General features: G+C 46.9%; 2 protein-coding genes across 2 annotated transcripts; both read right to left on the bottom strand.

Annotated features, from left to right (window-relative positions):
• Positions 1 to 6,033: 6,033 nt before the first annotated feature.
• Positions 6,034 to 10,779, bottom strand: PtA15_8A67 (uncharacterized protein; the record flags this gene model as incomplete). The annotated part of the gene is made up of 20 exons (XM_053172134.1): positions 6,034 to 6,095; positions 6,199 to 6,260; positions 6,343 to 6,642; positions 6,715 to 6,856; positions 6,932 to 6,983; positions 7,052 to 7,218; positions 7,283 to 7,479; positions 7,576 to 7,601; positions 7,684 to 7,779; positions 7,855 to 8,403; positions 8,467 to 8,635; positions 8,700 to 8,770; positions 8,843 to 9,143; positions 9,228 to 9,291; positions 9,375 to 9,698; positions 9,792 to 9,889; positions 9,990 to 10,188; positions 10,298 to 10,317; positions 10,414 to 10,547; positions 10,675 to 10,779. The coding sequence occupies 20 exons, from the start codon at positions 10,777 to 10,779 to the stop codon at positions 6,034 to 6,036; spliced, it is 3,138 nt and encodes a 1,045-aa protein (XP_053022721.1).
• Positions 10,780 to 15,196: 4,417 nt separating this feature from the next.
• Positions 15,197 to 16,152, bottom strand: PtA15_8A66 (uncharacterized protein; the record flags this gene model as incomplete). The annotated part of the gene is made up of 4 exons (XM_053172123.1): positions 15,197 to 15,237; positions 15,328 to 15,917; positions 16,000 to 16,018; positions 16,095 to 16,152. 4 exons carry the CDS (start codon positions 16,150 to 16,152, stop codon positions 15,197 to 15,199), a joined length of 708 nt encoding a protein of 235 aa, XP_053022720.1.
• Positions 16,153 to 18,955: the final 2,803 nt, after the last annotated feature.

Below are 18,955 nucleotides of genomic sequence, written 5' to 3'. Positions count from 1 at the left end.
TTATGGGAGCGGGCTCCGACATTAGAGTGCTAATCACCTAAGAAACCTGGAACCATTAAGAGTTTAGCGGCAGAAAGGAGGGTTGACTCAACCCCCCTAGAGCCAGACTCACTCTCCTTCCCAGAAGGAGACGCCCAGAAACCTTGAGCTTCCTGAGCAAAGGTAGCGGCGACCAAAGTGAGAAGGTAGCTAACTCCCCTTAGCCCACACGGAGCCGGCTTGGGGATCTACTAGGCAGTAGCTCCCGGGCCCGCTCACATGATTGAGAGGCTCAAGTTTTGAGCACGCCACCTAGGCAACACTATGCCTCAATCAGTCATACCCTAATCCTAAGCCAGTGAATGCCCAGCTGGCAGAATGGACTAAGAGGATACAAATGGAATACTACTTTAAGCTATAATAGCGGGGTTAGAAAATTTGTGAGATTTAAAGTAGCGGTAAAAGAGTTCCCCTTCAAACTTCCTATCACGGCCGATGACGTCTATAGGTTCTGCTGCTGGGCAGGCCGGAAACTCGAACACCCAACCAAGCACGACGTCTCATCAGTGACCTTGGCAAAATACCTTTTTGGACTCCAAGCCTGGCACCTCTATCACTCAGCCGAATTCCCCAACGATTCGAAGGCGAAAGTCACCGTTCTCCTCCAGGCATCCGCACACGCAGATGCCGAAAGACCCAAGCGACCAAGGAAGTCACCGGTCATGATCGAACACCTAACCATTCTAGCGCTTAGCCTCGCTCAAGGCGACAAGTTTGGGAAGTCAGTTTTAGACATGGCCATTGTTGCTTTCTGGGGGATGGCGAGACTCTCGGAACTTACCTACGACTCCGCACAAGGGAACTTAAGATGGTCCGCAGCGCTCCTTACGTCTGATGTGAAGTTCTCCAAAACCGCGTTGGGCGAGGCCGTCGAACTCGCAATCAGAGGAGCCAAGACTTGTGCCCCAGGCACCACCCAAACCATCCACCTTCACAGTCTAAAACACATGCTGTGCCCTGTCGAAGCCATCAAGAGAAGACTCAAGGAAGCCGGGCCAGGCGATACCTCACTTTTCGGACACCACAGCGCAGAAGGCAGAATCCACCTCTCCAAATCAGCCGTCGTCCGGCTCCTAAAACAAATCTGGAGTTCCAATGGCTGCCCGAACTTATCCGGTCACTCCTTCCGCGTAGGAGGCGCCTCCTTAAGGTACGCTATCGGCGTCCCAACGGAGGAGATTTGTGACCTGGGGAGATGGACCTCTAACTGCTATAAACTATACATTAGAGACTACTCTCCCACTGATTTAGCCGACACATACAAACGTATCGCAGAGCTAGAAAAAATCTGGAAGTAATCCAACATCTGTACTTCACCCAATGATGTCCCAGAAAGAACAGAGTAGACACAATGGAAGGAATGAGGGACACAGAAGCGTGGCTTGGCTCTTCTCGTAACCACTCAAGAGAAGTGGGTCGAGCCACGGCTTCTGTTCCGGGGTGTTTTTGCGCGCCCTCCGGCCGGCACCCACTCCCGTGGGCTTCCGGCCTAACTTACCCAGCGGCTGCCGGATTCAAAAAACCCAAATCCCTCCTTGCAAGGGCTATAAAGCCCGTCTTGGATAGGGTTAGGCGCGCTCACCCTACCAACCCACACTCGGCCCTCTTGGGAAGCCCGCCTGTTTGGGAGGTGCTTCCGGGAGGTCCCAGGTGTCTGCCAAGACACTGAACGAGTAACAGAAGCGACAAGCTTCCTTGTAAACTACGCTATAAAATTGTTGTTGCCATCCTTGTACTTAATATGCTACTACACAGTGAGTTGTAGACAGACATGTCATCAAAATCTCTTACGTGAAATGGAATTACCATTCCCGAAATGCCCCGAGTGCGGGAGATTGGTATAAGATGCCTCAGGCAAATGGGAAACTGGGCGGAACAGTCCCGTCGCGGTCAGTCTCGGCACTGATGAATCCGGCTCCAAATCTTGGTAAGTTAATTGCATAAAAGACTGTACTAACCTGGGCGGAACAGTCCCGTCGCGGTCAGTCTTGGCACTGATGAATCCGGCTCCAAATCTCGGTGAGGAAAAGAGACTGGAGCCGGGCGCGGGTCCGACCAGGTTATGTAGTCTAAACCTAACCGGTTGATGATGACTAAGCACCGGTTAGGTTTAGCTTGTAAGTACATGATTATGCTAAACACTGTTTATGTAATCTTGGCACTACTGATTCCACCGGAGGACTCTAACACCCCCCTCCAAGATTACAAAAACTACCGGCTCACACCTAGCTGATCCAACGCCCCCGTCATTTTTGTTGGTCCCAAGCGCTTTGTGAGTACATCCGCCAGTTGATTGTGAGTACTGGTCCACGAGACGTTGATATTGTTTTCTCTTATCAAGTCATTCACAAAATAGAAGGCTCGCCGGAGATATTTTGTCTTCTTTTTTGAGGTGTTGTCCGTAGCAATGAGTATAGCAGCTTCATTGTCGCAATGCATCAATAACTTAGGGCTAAATCCGATTTCTTAAAAGATATTGAGAAAATGCGCCAGTTGCTGAGCGCCCTCCGAGAGTGCAAGGTATTCAGCCGCACAAGTTGACATCGCCACGACTGTTTGACGTCTAGAACCCCATGCTACACTGTTTCCGCCATGAGTGAGTAGATAGCCCGTCATCGACCGTTCGTGTTCTCCGCCCCAATTTGCATCCGTCCAAAGATCCATGCCGCCGTTTCCCGCCCTGTACACAAGGGCCCTATCCGCCGTTCGTCCCAAATATCCAATTAACCAGTCAAGCGCCTTCCAGTGTTCCTCCGATGGTGCCGCCGAAAACCGCGCCAACAAATTGACTCCATAAGACAGATCTGGTCTGGTACCACACACAAGGTACATCAGAGATCCAATTACAGACCTATAACCAGTTTGATCAACAGGGTCGCCTGAGAAGGCTTCGAGGTCAGATTCTGGTAGAGGGCAATGGTGCGGCAACGTCTTCCGGTGATAAGTCTCAACAATTTGCTTGGCCATGAGTGATTGAGCTAGTCGAAGATGGGGACCATCCCACGTGAATTCAATTCCCACAAGGCGTCGAACATCGTCGGACCATTTAATCTCTAGCTGTTTTTCCATACCATGTCGTAATTCATTCAGCAAATGTTTTTCCAAGGACACCGCGAAACCATCATCGACATGAAGCCAGATAATTATGAAATGGCCGGCGCGTCAAAAAAGGTACAGAGACGGTTCCATTTTGCTAGCCTCAAAGCCTAGTGACTCTACAGTTTTCTGGAAGAACTTCCACCAGCAGCGCGCAGCTTGCTTGGTGCCGTAGAGAGCCTTCTTGAGACGCATAACCTTACCCTTAAGTGAGGGAGTGATCTCAACCGGAGGTTGTATATACACCTCTTCCTCAATTGGGCTGTATAGGTAGGCGGAGCTCACGTCAAAGGTTGCTGTGTGGAGATTGTTGGAAATCGCAAGAGAGATGAGTAGGCGTAGTGTGTTGAGGGAAGCCGTTGGCGCGTAGGTCTCATTGTAATCCAGTCCCATTTGTTGATTGAAGCCTTTTGCAACATACCGAGCACGGTACTTATCAATGGATCCGTCCGGTTTTTGCTTGATTGAGAAAACCCAGCGCGCACCCAGTGCCTTGCAAGCCTTTGGTGGATTGGTGGGGATCCAGACTTCCAACTGACCGAATTTAAGCATTTCATATTCAGCAGCCTCGCGCCATAGATGAGCATCTGGACCGGCGAGGGCTTGCTTGATTGTCTTCGGCAAGTTGTGTTCCTCATCTGTCGACAAAAGGGAGAGTTGGTGACGTTCTTCTTCCGCTATTTCCGCTGTTTTCTCTTCACCCAGACGGAGTATGATTTGCTTCAAGATGAGATCTACTTGAGTTTCCGTGGGTTCCGGTGCCGCAACAAGATCGGGAGCAGTCGTTGTCGGAGCCTTTTTAACCGGCAACTTTTGAAAATTGGGAAAATTCACGGAGCTGGAGTGTACCATCCTTTGTTCACTGGGGACCCAAAACAACCAACCAGTGCCAGAAGCTGGATACCCAAGTAGTTGACCCTCACGCGCACGCTCGTCAAGTTTCTTCCTCTGTTCTTTCGGAATGTGGATGATCACACGCGCTCCAAACGGAAAGAGTCGCTGCGATGGGCTTGACCTTGTAGAGGAGCTCAAGTGGTGTTTTGTCTTTAGTTTGGCTGTTGGGAATTCTGTTGTGTAGATGTGCAGCCGTTGGATAAGCAAAACTCCACCACTTGCTGGATAACTCACTGGAGTGCAACATGGTACGAGCCATGTCACCGAGTGTTTGGTTGACTCGCTCAGCCTCTCCATTTTGTTCCGGGGAATAGGGAGTCACAGGCGCCAAGGTGGTACCAATTGCCTCCAGTTGTGGCTTAAGGCTTTTGGTATACTCCAGCGCGTTGTCACAGCGAAGGTATGTCGGTACCTTTCCAAGGGCGGTCTTGAGGTGTCGAATCCATCCCATGATCTTGTCTGGAACATCGCTCCGATGTTGCATAGGCGCGCAGAATGTGTATGTACTTGCGTGGTCTCTCAGAGTGACTAAATACCGGCATCCGTTGATGTCAAGGTTGAGTGGACCAATGACATCTGAAACGCAGAAATCTAGGGGCTCATCGCGAGGGATCTGAGTTTCCATGCCCAACATCTTCTTGTCGAGGCTCTTAGACTTGGCGCACTGCTCACAGAAGAACGATTTCCAATGTATTTTCACATCCGGATAGTTGATGCGAAGGAAATTTTTAACCACCTCGTCCGAGACGTGGCCGAGGCGGATGTGCCATACGTAGGGGTCAAAAGATGGCAGCTGAGACACCTTCTTTGATTGCAGGATGGAACTGGTCTTGAGAGACCAACAATAGTTATGGAAAACAGTTTCATATCTATTGTTACAAGGGTCCATCAAAGTCGCCTGAGTTCCGTCATAATTCAATTTCCACCCCGACGACAGTAAGCGGCCGGTGGAGAGAATAATCCCATCAACGCCCGGTTAGCTCAGTCGGTAGAGCATTCGGCTTTTAACCTATAAGATGCCTCAGGCAAATGGGAAACTGGGCGGAACAGTCCCGTCGCGGTCAGTCTCGGCACTGATGAATCCGGCTCCAAATCTCGGTGAGGAAAAGAGACTGGAGCCGGGCGCGGGTCCGACCAGGTTATGTAGTCTAAACCTAACCGGTTGATGATGACTTAGCACCGGTTAGGTTTAGCTTGTAAGTACATGATTATGCTAAACACTGTTTATGTAATCTTGGCACTACTGATTCCACCGGAGGACTCTAACAATTGGAATGGACTCGGGGACGCGAAGCGCCTCGCACAAAGTGCGACCTACCGTCAGGGAGGGACTTGCAGTGTGAGTTCTTATGTGCCAGATCTGGGTTGGTTGATGTAAAAATCATGTACATTGACCAATAAATCAACTTGACTGACTGGGACAGGGTTTTCTCCACTCAATTTCAGATTAAAATATTTGCCATTGATAGCGCCAAACACGGCCAACACTCGGATACCCTCATAATTCAAGCGCAAATTAGAATTTAATAGAAAGTTTTGGGATCAAAATTGTTGATGCTGTTCCTTAATGCAAAGCCTGAGACGAGCAGCGGCGCAGCCGCCCTGAGTCTAGTGGCAGAATATCATAATACAAACACACAAGAACCAATCACGCTATTCCGACTACTTGGAATAGGAGTGCTTATCTCGCCCGGGAAAGAATAGTTTTGCGTAAAAAAAGGAAGAAAAGGTTTCATGTCATTGGACAAAAAAAGAACAGTTTTTCTATATACATACACATGCGTATATGTATATCTTGTGCATATTTATGTACATCATTTACACTCACATCTTTCGGAGAAAAAGACAGAGCATGCCTGTGTTTAACTAAACATAGGAAGGAAAGGTGGCGGCCAGGGGAAGGAAAATTACACGATATGCCTTATGCTTAGTTAATTTTGTTTGTGATAAAAAAAATAAGACGAACATTTGAGTTTTTTTTTAATGATGAGGTTTCTAGGGAGTTCAGGAAGCGGAAGGATTCTTGGTCGCTTCGGTGGCATCATCTTTGAAATGAGAGAAGAAATCTAAAAATCGGAAGTGGTTTTTTTAGTGGGAAGAGAACCGGATCGTCCAGTGAGTTATCAAAGACCTGGTGGGAATCGAGAGAAAAATTGTGGAGAGACTTACGGAAGAAATCGACGGCGGAGGCCGATAGACCATACTGGAAGATATATTTGAAAGCGACGAAACTAGATAATAGGACGGAAGGGGGAAAAGACGAATGTGATAAGTAAGCATGCAAACAAAAGCGGAAGAAAGCGGACTGCGAACCTAGCAAACAAACTGCGCTGATAGGATTCAGGCAGCCGAGTCATGAGCGTCTCCAAGCCGACTTTGCTAATCAAGGTTTTCGGGATGGCCTGTTTAAGGACGGCCTTTCTACCAGGAAGGTTGTCGAAGAGATCGGATTCCTCTAATTGGGTCTGCAGCTTCATGAGGATCTTTCCGATTTCATCTGTGATCACCGCTCGTGGCTTCTGCCCATTCATCGATTCTTTCCATATACATTGAAACTCCGCCGCCGCATTCATCGTGATCGTGCGTTGGATGTCTCGGACATAATTCGTATAGCTGTTAAAAACAAGAACACGAATTCATTTCCATTCTGTTTGCACTCTCCTACTCAGAATCCATCTTGCTTACAATTCCGAGAACCCTGGTGAGTTTTGCGACGTCATTAATTCGAGGTACTCCTTGTCATCTAATCCAAGGCCAACCAAGACCTCCAAGGAAGACGAAGTGACGCCTCCTTTGTTCGCAGAAGCATCTTTGAACAACACGACACCTGTAAAAGAAACTCTCATTAGACTTCGATGATCCCCCAACACCAAGCCATCCTCCCCAAGAAAAGTGAACAAACCCTTCTTCTCGAGCACCAGACGGGCTTGCTGGGTGATGAACAAGTTCGCACCCTATAAAAAATAATTCCGGCATGAGCTCATAGTCCCAATATTCTAGAAATAACATATGATCTGCTGACCTCAACGATATACTTCACGTTCGGCTTGCCTTCAGCATCCCACATTCTTGTCACATTGCCCACATTGATGGCCTCGGGTCGGCCACCACAGGGAACAAAGATGTCAGCCTTGTACCGGAAATGAGCGTCATTTCTGAAAGCGGTTCCATCAGGTATGATCTCGCCGCCTGAGTGAAGGTCCCATCAGTAAGTGATTCAAACTGGCATACACCTAGCAGCATAGTACTCAACTGGGTAGAACAACATCGTTGGCGTCGACGGAGACAAAGTATCCCTCCTTGCTGAACTTGCTCGAATCAAATTTACTAACCATCTGCCGAGCATGGGCAAGACGGACTAGTTCACTCCGATCCAATCCTTTTGGGTCATGTATCACACCGCTACCATCAATGATCGTAATCGTTTTATCTTTGGATAACAAGATCTCACTGCATATCCAGAGGAAAGAGGAGTCCAAAGCAGTCAGTCTAACTGAAATAAAATGCATCAATTGGCGAGATCAATTCTTGAAGGTGGCAACTTGCTTTGATCCTAAATCTCCATCAGGACCCTAGATGACACAGACCCGCAGTTGTGAGCAGTGACTTCATTTTCAGGCTGCCCACAAGCAAGATTGTATCTATTTGACATACCCCTGTTTGAATTTTGGTGACCTCGGTCTCTTTGAGGCCTAATGAGCGGTAGATGCCGACGATGAATTGCCGAACGGACAAACTGGTCATACCGAACTATAACAAACGAAGTTTTGGGTGTTAAAGAGTAATTGCCATTTTAGCTGGAGTGAGAGGAAATGAGAATCTTACGGCATCATGAGGGATACCGCCTAATAGACCGGCGCTCTTTCCGGTAGTAAAACTCTTCCACTGATCATAGCCTCTTTCTCGGGCATGCAATGCAGCCCAATCCATCATGTCCGCAGTTCCCTCATCAGGACCAAAGAACAGAGCCTCCGGCCGATTGTAAAGATCAACGATTGGATCTTTAATCCCAGGCGATTGACCAGGGATCAAGAGATCCAAGATACCATCGACATATTTCTCGAAGCATGCCCTAGGATTTGATTCCAGCTCGGGTAGGATCGTTCCTTTAGCACCTCCCTCCGGGATGGTCGAGTTCTTTAAGGATTGAGTGAATGCCAAGTTGTAGTTCTCGTCGAACTGCTGTCGAAGGTTGATCGAATAGTTCTCCTTGTTCCGACTACGAATAATTCGGATCCCACCTCGCGCAACATCTTTGAACCTTAGATGGAACCCTCTGAAGTCCGAACCGACTACCATCACAAGTCCATACGGCGTCATGGGATATTCGGCGTCCGGTAGGAATGCCGGATCCAATCTAAAAGAAAGTGCAACCTGATATTTTCCCGGTGAGTGAGTCATACTATTGCGGATTCCATAGCCACTGAACTGACTTACTTTAGTCGGAGTGTAAAAGTTGGTCTTCAAGATGTGTTTGTTGAACACCAGGAAGCTTTCCAAGACTTGAAGATCATGCGAATTGGAGGCGGATTTGCGAATATTTGCATACAACTCTTCATCAGTCAAAGGTGTTCCGGTTTGCAGTCTCTGGTAAGATAAGGTGGGCCTAGAATCGAAGATTGACTATCAGCATCTCGAAAAGCCTATGGAGGGGGTGAAAAACGACTGACATCAACTGTTGCCGTGATGAAGATGCATTGATGTAATGAACCAAGGCAAAGTTTACGTAAAGTAATCGGATCTAGAGAGTTTTGATCCTCATCAGCGACTGAAATCAGGAGAACGAGAGGGCAAGGTCGAGTGAAATACTAACAATTGAAGGATAAGCCAAGACGACTTCGGTAATACTCTGACGGGTGAAAGTCTCTTCTCTGAACCTTCTTTTAATGTCGTTAAGGACGCCGGCTTGCATCGGATCTGACTCGTTCAGGAGACCCTTGAGGGCAAGGTATGAAGGTCCCAGTCTATTAAGAAAGTGCTGCGAAAAGATTGAAGCACAGTATGCATAGGCGGCTTCCTGAACTGCATGGTGTGTCGATGGCTGGAAAAACGGATTGTTGGGAAGACAGAAGACTAATGATGCCTCGCGAATGACTTGGGTGATTGCGGACTCGCTAGGATGCACATCATGGAAAGAAAAAAGCTAGAGTCAAGAACAAAACGCAAAGGGCGCGATTGATCAATTGTCAATTACGTACATAGGAGGGCCACGAAGGGAATGCAAATAGATAGAAATAATGGTCATGCCATTACTGAACCGTTCTGGCATAGCATAGCAAGAAGCACATTCAAAATAATCAGTCATCACTCTGTCAAGAGCGAATGAATCAGTGTTCAAGGCTTACCAACGTATTTTCGGGTACTGTAGAGGCCATAGAAGTGATACAAATCACTCATGGCACTAAAGAAGTGGTTGGTACTAGCGTGTCTGTAGGCAATCACCACCCTTCGCTCCAGAGTGTTGCCTTCGACCTCGTAACACTCGACAACTGGACCCGTCCGAGTCAAGGCAGCTTGCATCAATGATTGATAAATCTCGAGCGTGTTCGGGGAAACCTTGGATAAAAAGGTCTGATCAGAAACTTTTCGGATGTCTGAGTAATCAGCAGATTTCGCATCCGGTGATGGATTGACAAAGTTGCACTTGGTTACGAAGTAGCACCGTAATTCTGTTTGAGGAGGGAATTTGATTGTCAGCCGGATGTGTGCGCACCATGTGTTGGCAAAAAATAGAGACGATGACGCAAAGTGAAGGTACTGACGCTGGGCCACGTTGGAAGCCACATTACCAGCTGATCGATAGGTTTCTAACCTGAACGTGCCGTCCTTCATTGGAATGTCTAAGAATTTTTCGTCAATCCTGGTGAACATCGAGCAGACACGAAGTAAGCGTTTTGAGGGAAGAGGCTGGATGTCAATCAAGATTAAGAGAGGCAATATCAAGCAAGAGCAGTGCTCACCTAGCCTCGAAATTGGTCGACGGGTCAGACACCCCGGGAGTGGAAGAGTGAATGTAAACTGCATTTGTTTCGGTCTCCTTTTCAAGATTGATATCGAGCTGCTTCTGATGACGAGACCAGGCGAGAATCTTGGCCCCGTACAAAGATGTGACGTGCTCTGCCACAGTCTCCGCACTTTCCATGCGGAAATACTGGTCATCTATGCGTCATCCACACCACAAAAGGTATATCCGCCCGATCAGTACCGATATAATATAATCCTTTTACAGCGCTTTCCAAGTGAGGAATCGGATCAGAGAAGCACATACCGATGCCGAGGTTGTTGTAGCTAGAAAGCAGAAGAAAGAGGACAAGTGAGTGAATATGGGACCACCAGAAAATTAATACTTTGTTATTGTTATTTTTAAAACCCAAATGGACTTACAACCAAGCAACCTCGTTGTGAACCAAATTCTGGGGAACAAAACCACTCTTTCCGACGATCTCCTCAACGTTCAAGGCTTGGGTTTTCTTGCCCTCAAAGACGATATCTTCGTAACCCGCTGTATTTTTCACAACCTAAAGTATTCAATATTTTTTAAAGAATCAACAAATCGAGATGAGTCAGAATTTCCCAGGATATACCAAAGAATATTTATCATGCTCATTAATCATAAATAAAATAACAGAGCAGAAGTCAACGTACATGGTGACGATGAGGAGGTTCAGGTGTTGCACTAGGAGTGAATCCGGGCACATGAAGTTGACCAGTAGCTTTGACGGGATCTGGGGCGAGGAGGTTATCGGACATCTTGGCTTGCAAGTAAATATGTAGGTGTGATGGAAGGAAGTCAGAAGATTGGGATTGGACAGGATGGAAATGTGTGGGGATTCAATGACGCCTTCTTTGCTATCGATGAGTTTATAGGGGACTGCCGGCGTAACCTGACACTGATGAAACAAGCACGTGACATGCGGGTGTGACGAGTGTGATGTAAGGTGTATGCATGCTGTGTGCTACCACTCACTGGGCTACGTTACATACACCCGATTTCGGAGTCAGCTGTTGCTTTCAATCGCCTCTTCTCTTATTCAGGAGTCAGCAGGTCCAGCCCATCTTAACCAATAAATAACCAAGAATCAGCCTCTTTCCCCTTTCCTAGCTTCAATCGGTCAGCTGTCCAGTATACTTCGCCTTGAAACTCGCCACTCCTCTTTTCAGTATAAGCTAGAGCAGCCGAGCCGGCTGCTGGACTATAAGGGATCTTGATATAAAATTTTACATATTATAGACGTGTGTGGCATTGATTTTATCGCCATTCACTCTGGGATCAACTGCAACTCCGACCGTCATCAGGTGATCTTATCCCGTTTTGATGAACACTCCTAATCAAGGCATAGGAAGAGAGTACTGGCTCAAGCAGAATTGTTCAGTATGAACACCAAATATCTAAATGTTCATTTGGATCGATGTTAGACATATTAATTGTACCCAGAACAAAGATAGGGAGAAGGGTATCATGTTTTTGATCGATCGGAAAGAAAGGAATCCTTGACCGCGTTTGTAGTAGATCTGAAAGACTCCTTTACAGGCTGCTCAACGTTTCAAGTGATCAACGGCACCCACAGGCTCCCGGATTCTGTGGTGGCTGATCGGCAGGCCAACTCAAATCAAAGGGGCACCGGCGGGTGATGGAACTGTCCTGGCACGAAAAACCTTGGGAATGCATCTTTGGCGTGGTTCCAAGCATGCGACCTTGTAAGCTATGAGTGAAAAGTGGTTTACTAGCCTTTTTGTCACTGTCTCTCAGGATTTTAGATTGCAAAACGGACGAAAGGAAAGCAAGGATCAGAGAAGCTGAGTAAGACCTAGCTGGCACAAGGGAAACATAATTGAGCCCTACATCACTATATGCGGGATAGGTTCCTGCTCCGTTGTCTCGAGTGACTTGTGGTTATGAATACCCCCGGAATGCACAAGTGCAAGAATGAAGAATGAAGCGAAAGCAGAATTGTTATAGACATGACATTCCCGTCGTTTACTGAAGAAAGGTAATGAGCAAGCAGTCTTAAACACCGCACATGGAGCCACAAGCGGACATGCTGCAGCTGAAGTCGAATGCTAGAGACACCTCATACCTACCACCCCGGCGCAAGGCTCATGTAGTTTACCTTGAGACAAGCGGAGCCCATCGGCGATGTGGAAATCAAACGGATCGGTCAGCTTGCTCCGAAACAAGACAAGGCCTTGCAGATGAGCATCAAAAACCCATGTCCCTCGTACCGTCCAACATACACAATCGTTACACTTTCCCCCACCCTTTAGCATCAGAAGATGCGACTCACTGCATCTAGCGCCTTATGCCACTCATGGTTTATCTGTCAACTGGCGGACAGCACACAAGGAATGCAGATTGCCGGCGAGGCAGCCCACGATTCGAAGGCGGCTACCCTCAAATACGCGTCAGCGGATAAAGCTGAAGAATATTGGATTCCACCCGCAGGATGAACCAATATCGATGAAAATCTCCTCCAAATACGGTTTTCGATTTTCTCCCTTCTCCTGGTGTGGGCAATATTATAACCCTATCCTCACTCCACGACCACTTCCATATGGACTCTTGTTTCAATTCCGCGTTAAAAAATCCGTGACCAGTTCTTCATTGTCTTCCTAAACGAGAACTACCACAATATTTTTCTTTTCCAATACAAATCTCTAGCACATCTTCCATGTATGATTTAGGCCTCGAGATTGTCCATCAATTCATTCTAATCCAGACATTAAATTGCCAAGAACACTCCCAATTCTTATTGTTTTCCGCAATGTCTCTCTTTCGAGCATCAAAATATTCAGAAGGTACAGATGCCAGCACAAGTACTAAATACTGATCTTTATCTTCAAATGTCCACATACAAGGGTAGGAAAGCAAATGCCCATATTTTTGTAATGTTACGCCAGGTCTCTCTTTATTGTAAATCCCACTTTCTTAAATCCACAGAATTCTAGACCTGCAGATCTAAGTTTTGGGGTATTTTTTTTTCTCACAAAATGAGGCAAAAATTGCCTGGCACGTTGAAATATCCGCAAAGGCCCAAAGGCCCTATGGATGACCCTCCAGCTGTCACCAGGGGAGATATGTTCCCACTCCCCAGGGAGTGCCTTACCGTAACTCTTTTCCATAACTGTGCTGGAGTCCTTTGGTAAAGATATATTGAACAGGTATGAACAAGACTGGAAGTCAGCTTGAAATCAGTTGGAAATCATCCTGAAATAAACCATAACTTGCCAAGGAATAATTCAGAACTCATCTGGAATTCATCCAGAACTCATCCAAAATATAGGCCTTTCTTGGCTCCATGACCAGTGTGTCCTTTTCATGGGGATGTGAAAGGCGCAGTATGTCATATTGTCCCCCTCATGTACTCGTGTACATCAGGGGGAAAATTGGTGTCTCAACACAAAGTTTTTACTTTTCATGTGGCTGTGAAAGGCCCATCCTGTGATATTTCCACCTCAATGTACGCACGTACATTAGGGTGACTATTAGCAAAGTGCAAAGAAGTTCACTTGCATGTGCACATGTGGATTTTGAAAAGCAAAAAAAAAAAACAAAAAATCACACAATCATTTTTGTGAAGAGGCCAGGATATGTGGCCAAACTGGGGTGGCACTGCAATCCAACCTTGACTTACCTCAGACTTTCACCCCAATACAATAGTTTATCACCATTTTTTTAGCCAAATTCAAATTAATTACAGCATTTCCAAAAAAATGGGTTTCACTAATTTTACTGCAACATTACCACATTCCAAAATTCTAAACTCAATAATACCAAGTTGACTTTTACTTTAATTTTGTACATGAGGGCATATAATGTGAACTAGAGGCCAAGGCGGCTGCGCCGCTGCACATTCTAGGGCCAGATGAGTCATGACTTTTCCTGCTCCTATCCCTCAAAACATTTGCCACATGGCAGATTTATCCCTTCCACCCCCCCTTACAAAATTTCTAATATACCATCAGGCAAATGAATTTTTGGGAAATTGGAGAAATCATGTAGTGCATTGCATGATTTCCCCAACTGCCCCAAAAAGTTGCATGAGTTCCAAATAAGTAGATTGAAATCCTGCAAATCATAGAATAAAACTTCAAGGATCCCTCCTACAAAAGTATCAAAATCACAAAAAACTCATCATGGGTTTGCCCTTTTCAAAAGCCCCAAGTAACAAAAGGGATTTCCCCATATAAATGTACAAACATAGAGAAGATTAAGATGTTGCTCTTCAGACGTCCACCCTTTGGATTTTAATCAATTGCCATTTTGCAGTGACAATCTTCTTATTTAGCTCAAAAAACCAAGTAAATATGCTCACTCAATTATTTTAGTTTGATCTTAGTTTACCCAAAATTTACAAGAATTAGTTGATGTTTGACCAGATTATCAATTAAATCAAATTGAACTATCTCATTGTTTAGATAAGTGGATCATTTTGTCTTTAGTAAACTTATCCTTGATGTTTTCTTTTTCACCTATCAAATCATAAGAGGGTCTTCTCCAGGGTTCAATGCAAAGAGTTCACCTTAGAATTGCATGTCAGATAAAAATACACATGGAAACAATGACAAAAGTTCTCAAAACCAAAGAAAAGTCATCCTTACAGATCACCAACGGCTTCCGCGAAACCCCACCAGAACCAGTAGCGGATGGGGGGCGAGAGACTGAGAGTGGCAGCGGAGCGTGGTGGGCCGTTTCTTGTGGTGCGGCGGGAGCGTCTGTTGGGTGGTGGGCACAGCCACGCGCACGTGCTGTTTGCGGGGCTTGGGGCGCCCCTTATTTTCCTGTTCTTTGTCGGGCTCAAAATTTCGTTTCACATCTTCTTCTTAGCTCTTATGCGCTCAAACGAATAGCCAAGTCTTGGCTAGTCGTTTGAGCGCATAAGAGCCCTTGGCCACGCTCCAAAACAGCTCGCCCGGGCCCGGGATCAGCGCCCGGTCGTCTAGGATAGAAGGCCGAGTAGGACAGCGAGGAGGCGGGTGCAGCTTTGGGGGCGGAAGAAGATCTCGGCAACCTGGTTGAAGATCTTTTTCTCCTCCCCATCCCCCTCCAACAAGGAGAAGGAGGCTGCTGCTGCGCCTTCATGCTTGGCGGTCAAGGCTTAATGCAGCAGCATCGGCGCATGTTCCGAGCTCCATTTGCCATCCCCCATTGTCAACGTCGTCTCCTCCTCTAGAGCCAATCAACCAAACCAAGCCTGAGATGAAAATGGGCTGGCAAAAGAGGATCAGCCAATGGGACTCAACGGTGATCGAGAGCAGGGTGAGGCATTATTTTTCTTGATACAAGCATTGGGCACTGACAGCTTTGAGGAAGGTAGCTAGCAAGGTCTCTAGGCGTGTCCAAGCAGAGCTTGAGCCTGCAAGTTCTGGCAAGAATTGAGTCGGGGAGGGGATGCATGTTGTGCTGGAAGAGGAGGACAAGGGCAGCGGCGACATGGTAGGCAAAGAAGCGCTGGACGAAGTCGATGGAGACGATGGGCGGGAGGGCAAGGATGTCGACTTTGGCGATGAGTTTGACAAAGGTGGTGGCGGGAGTCGCGGCGGTTTTGGAGGTCCAGGCGGCGGACCTGGAGGACCAGAAGGCCAGGTTCCCCTTGATTTCACTTGGCTCGTCTTCGTCCGCTCTCCCCTGCGCGTGACGATGGTCAGTAGTGGATGGCTCTTGCAAAGATCGGGCGAGCGGGCTGGAGTGAGCTGGCTTCGGGCGAAGGTACCATTGTTGAAGAGCAGCCGGGAGATCGCGGTGAGCTGGCGTCGGGCGGAGGTACAATGAATCAAGCTTGGCACAAAGACGGCGACGAGGGAGGTGATCCATTTGATCAGGGCAATCTACAAGCTCTGTTGGTCCTACTTGACCACCGCCTCTTCCTCCAACCCGGACCGGGGACGGACTATTAATGAGGCGGGGAGGTGAAAAGGTCAAGTCTCCAGGTCAGTGGATGAGCGAAGAATCAGCCTTGGAATGCCTCGTACCTGGATTGTGTGGTTGAACCTGAAACATAGTATTACACGCAGAGTCAGTGTTAGGGTCTTCTCAAAGCACTACGTACTGTGAAATTCAGACATACCTGAGGCTGTGGTGGTGGCGTCAAAGGGGCATGGTGTTGACACCACTGTTAACGCCATGCAACATCTGGAGCGGTGGTGGTCTGGTTGATCTTGATGCGGTGGCTGAGCATAGGTATATGTGAGGGCTTGTTTGGTAGCTGTGAGTGATTTCCAAGACAACCAGTCGTGGAGCGGTAGATCAGTTGATAGCGCCGCAGAAGGGTTCTGGTGCGGCTGCGTCTATAAATACTGGTCCTGAGTCAACGTTATTTCCTCAGGCAACTCCTCGGGCTGGTTTCCAGCCGGGGGGTCGTCTCACCCCCGTCCGCTGTTGCATTTGCGCAGTCCGGCGGGGGATACTCGTGGACCCCCCTGTGCTTACGGGCTGGGGGTCTTCCTCTCACCACTTTTTAACCCTGCTAGACAGGGATGGGTGGTGGGCCATGATACATCAGCTTGCTGATGTTAGGTGGCAGGGTGCAGGCTTGTTTTATCATGTTGTATTCTAGTCTTTTTTTTTGTGTTTTGCTTAATTTGTGAGCTGAATCTCAGCCTGTGGATGCTTATTTTGTAAAAGGGGAAACCTTTGATTTTTTTTTTTTGTATTTTGGTCATTTGTAGGGGAAACCCTTGAATTTTTTTTCCACGAAACTGAGGCTTTAATATACTTGGATGACAAGAAACTCATTTTTTTTTTACAGGAATTACATTCAAGAATGGCAATTTTGCTTTCCTATCCTTTGACATCATCAAACAGGAGCAATTGATGAGTTGGACTTGGGTGAAATGTCATTTCATCATATTTTTTCCTCTAGTTGTACCTAGAAAACAAAAGAATTCTACACACCATTGTGTTGACTCCCAAATCAATTCTGACTGACTTTTGACTCACTTCTGCATCCACTTCAATTCATTTAGGGATGAGTTACTGATGCACATCAGGCTCACATCCGACCAAAACTCACATCAAATTCAGCTCTGGCACTCCCTGGGGAGTGGGAACATATCTCCCCTGGTGTGTGCCGGAGCAACAAGCAAAAGAGGACCGGTTGGTAAACTAGCCAGGGAGGGCTTAACCAAGCAGTTACGGGCCTCCCAGGGAGGGGGCAGACAAAACCAAATCCCATGAGGATCAAACGGCTCACCCCCTCCTCTTTATATACCCACCAGCAACACCCCACTGCACCGCACCTTTAGCAAGCACCACCCGCCTTCCTAAGTTACCGTAACTGCCTTGGTGGCACCTCCACCTTGCCGCACCACCCAACACGCCACTCCCAACAACCCGCATACATACCATGTGTGGTCCTTGCCCTGGCAAACAACAACCCAGGAAACATCCAACGCCACACATTCACCACACTGCCCCCTGTCCACCCACAAGGGTCTTGGAGATGTCAAGTCAGGAGTTAGGTGCATCAGGCTATCACAAGTATGATATGGAGACATGGATGCCAGGGCAAGGACAATGGTGAGAGGTGAGTGGTGAATATTTGTTTGCCTGAGAAAGGCTCCCAAAACTAACCCACCATCTAAATGTGCCTAGGTCTCTTCTGCCTCAAACTGCACAGATTACCAATCCTGGAGGCTTGGGATCCGCTCAAAAGTGCGCCTGCCTTCTCCCAATCCGTGTACGGGGAATGAGGACTCAGCAGTGTAAGACTCAAAAGTGTTCCTGAGAAGCTTTTGCTGAATGGAGAAGGGGATGATGGAGGTGCAAACTCTGCCCTTCTATACTATCAGATAACAAGACCCACCAAGGTAAGCTTGGCAAGTTTCAATGAAGTGATAAGGTTGGTTGGTTCAAGATGAACTTGTTGATGACACTGAATGCATTGTTGTTATTGTTAATGTAAGGGTTGTTATGTATGTAGGTTGTTAAGTATATGTAAGATTGTAAATGTAAATGTTGGGGTGACTGTAATTGGTGAGTAATGAACTGAGGTGAGAGATATGAGAATAGGAGAGTGAGTTCAGCTGTTATTGAGTTGGTAAGGGTTGTTATAATGTGTCAAGGGTTTGGATGGTATGTAATGTTGTGGGGTATGTGATAGGTGGGTACTGAACTGAGGGGGGGAGAGAGCTCCTTATATAGACAAATGTGAGGGAATTTAGCTACAAGGAAGCCCTGTATGAGGGATTTTAGCTGCAGGGAAACTGAATGAGTGAATGTGGTTGGTTGGAAATGTACATGACATGTAGAAGGTACAAACATCTGAATGAGTGACTGTGATTGGTCAGAACATGAGGGATTTAATGTGGTACTTCTATGATGTCACCTGCAGATGTCAGTTGGGAAAATCCACTAATTTAGAATGTATGTACATACTATGCAGTGTAAATGAGTATGTGTAGCTGTCCAGCAGCTGGGTTGTGTATGTAAACATGAGGTTGTAATAGGAGGTGAGGTGTAATGTAGCTTGGAATATAACTTCTAGTCCTGTAGAGTCCTGTTCTTGCGCCATAGTCCGTGATTTCTGATGAATATTATGTAAAGAAATGAAAACAAAGATTTTTTTTTATTTTTGATGTAGGGGAACCTTTCTGTCTACCACAGCTGAATCTCAGGATTCAAGTGGGTTGGGTCAACCCAACAGAGACCCAAGACCCAATGGGTCTTGGGTTGGGTTTGGGTAGCCTAATAGTCATAAACTCAATTTCCGACCCGACCCGGCAAGACCCAATTGTTAATCGGGTTTGGGTTTGGGCAGGCAAATTCCTTTTTGGGTCGGCCCGATGACCCAACCCTGACCCAATTAAGTCCAATGTAATCAGGATATCAGATATCCCCTCACCCATCCTACAGTGTGGAACTACTCAAAGGGGAAAATAGAGCTTGGAAGGGAAATGGATAGCAACACTAGTACTAATGTAAGCTATG

This window comes from Puccinia triticina, chromosome 8A, assembly GCF_026914185.1.
Source record: "Puccinia triticina chromosome 8A, complete sequence".
Lineage (NCBI taxonomy): Eukaryota > Fungi > Basidiomycota > Pucciniomycetes > Pucciniales > Pucciniaceae > Puccinia > Puccinia triticina.
This window is presented reverse-complemented; position numbering and strand designations above follow the sequence as displayed.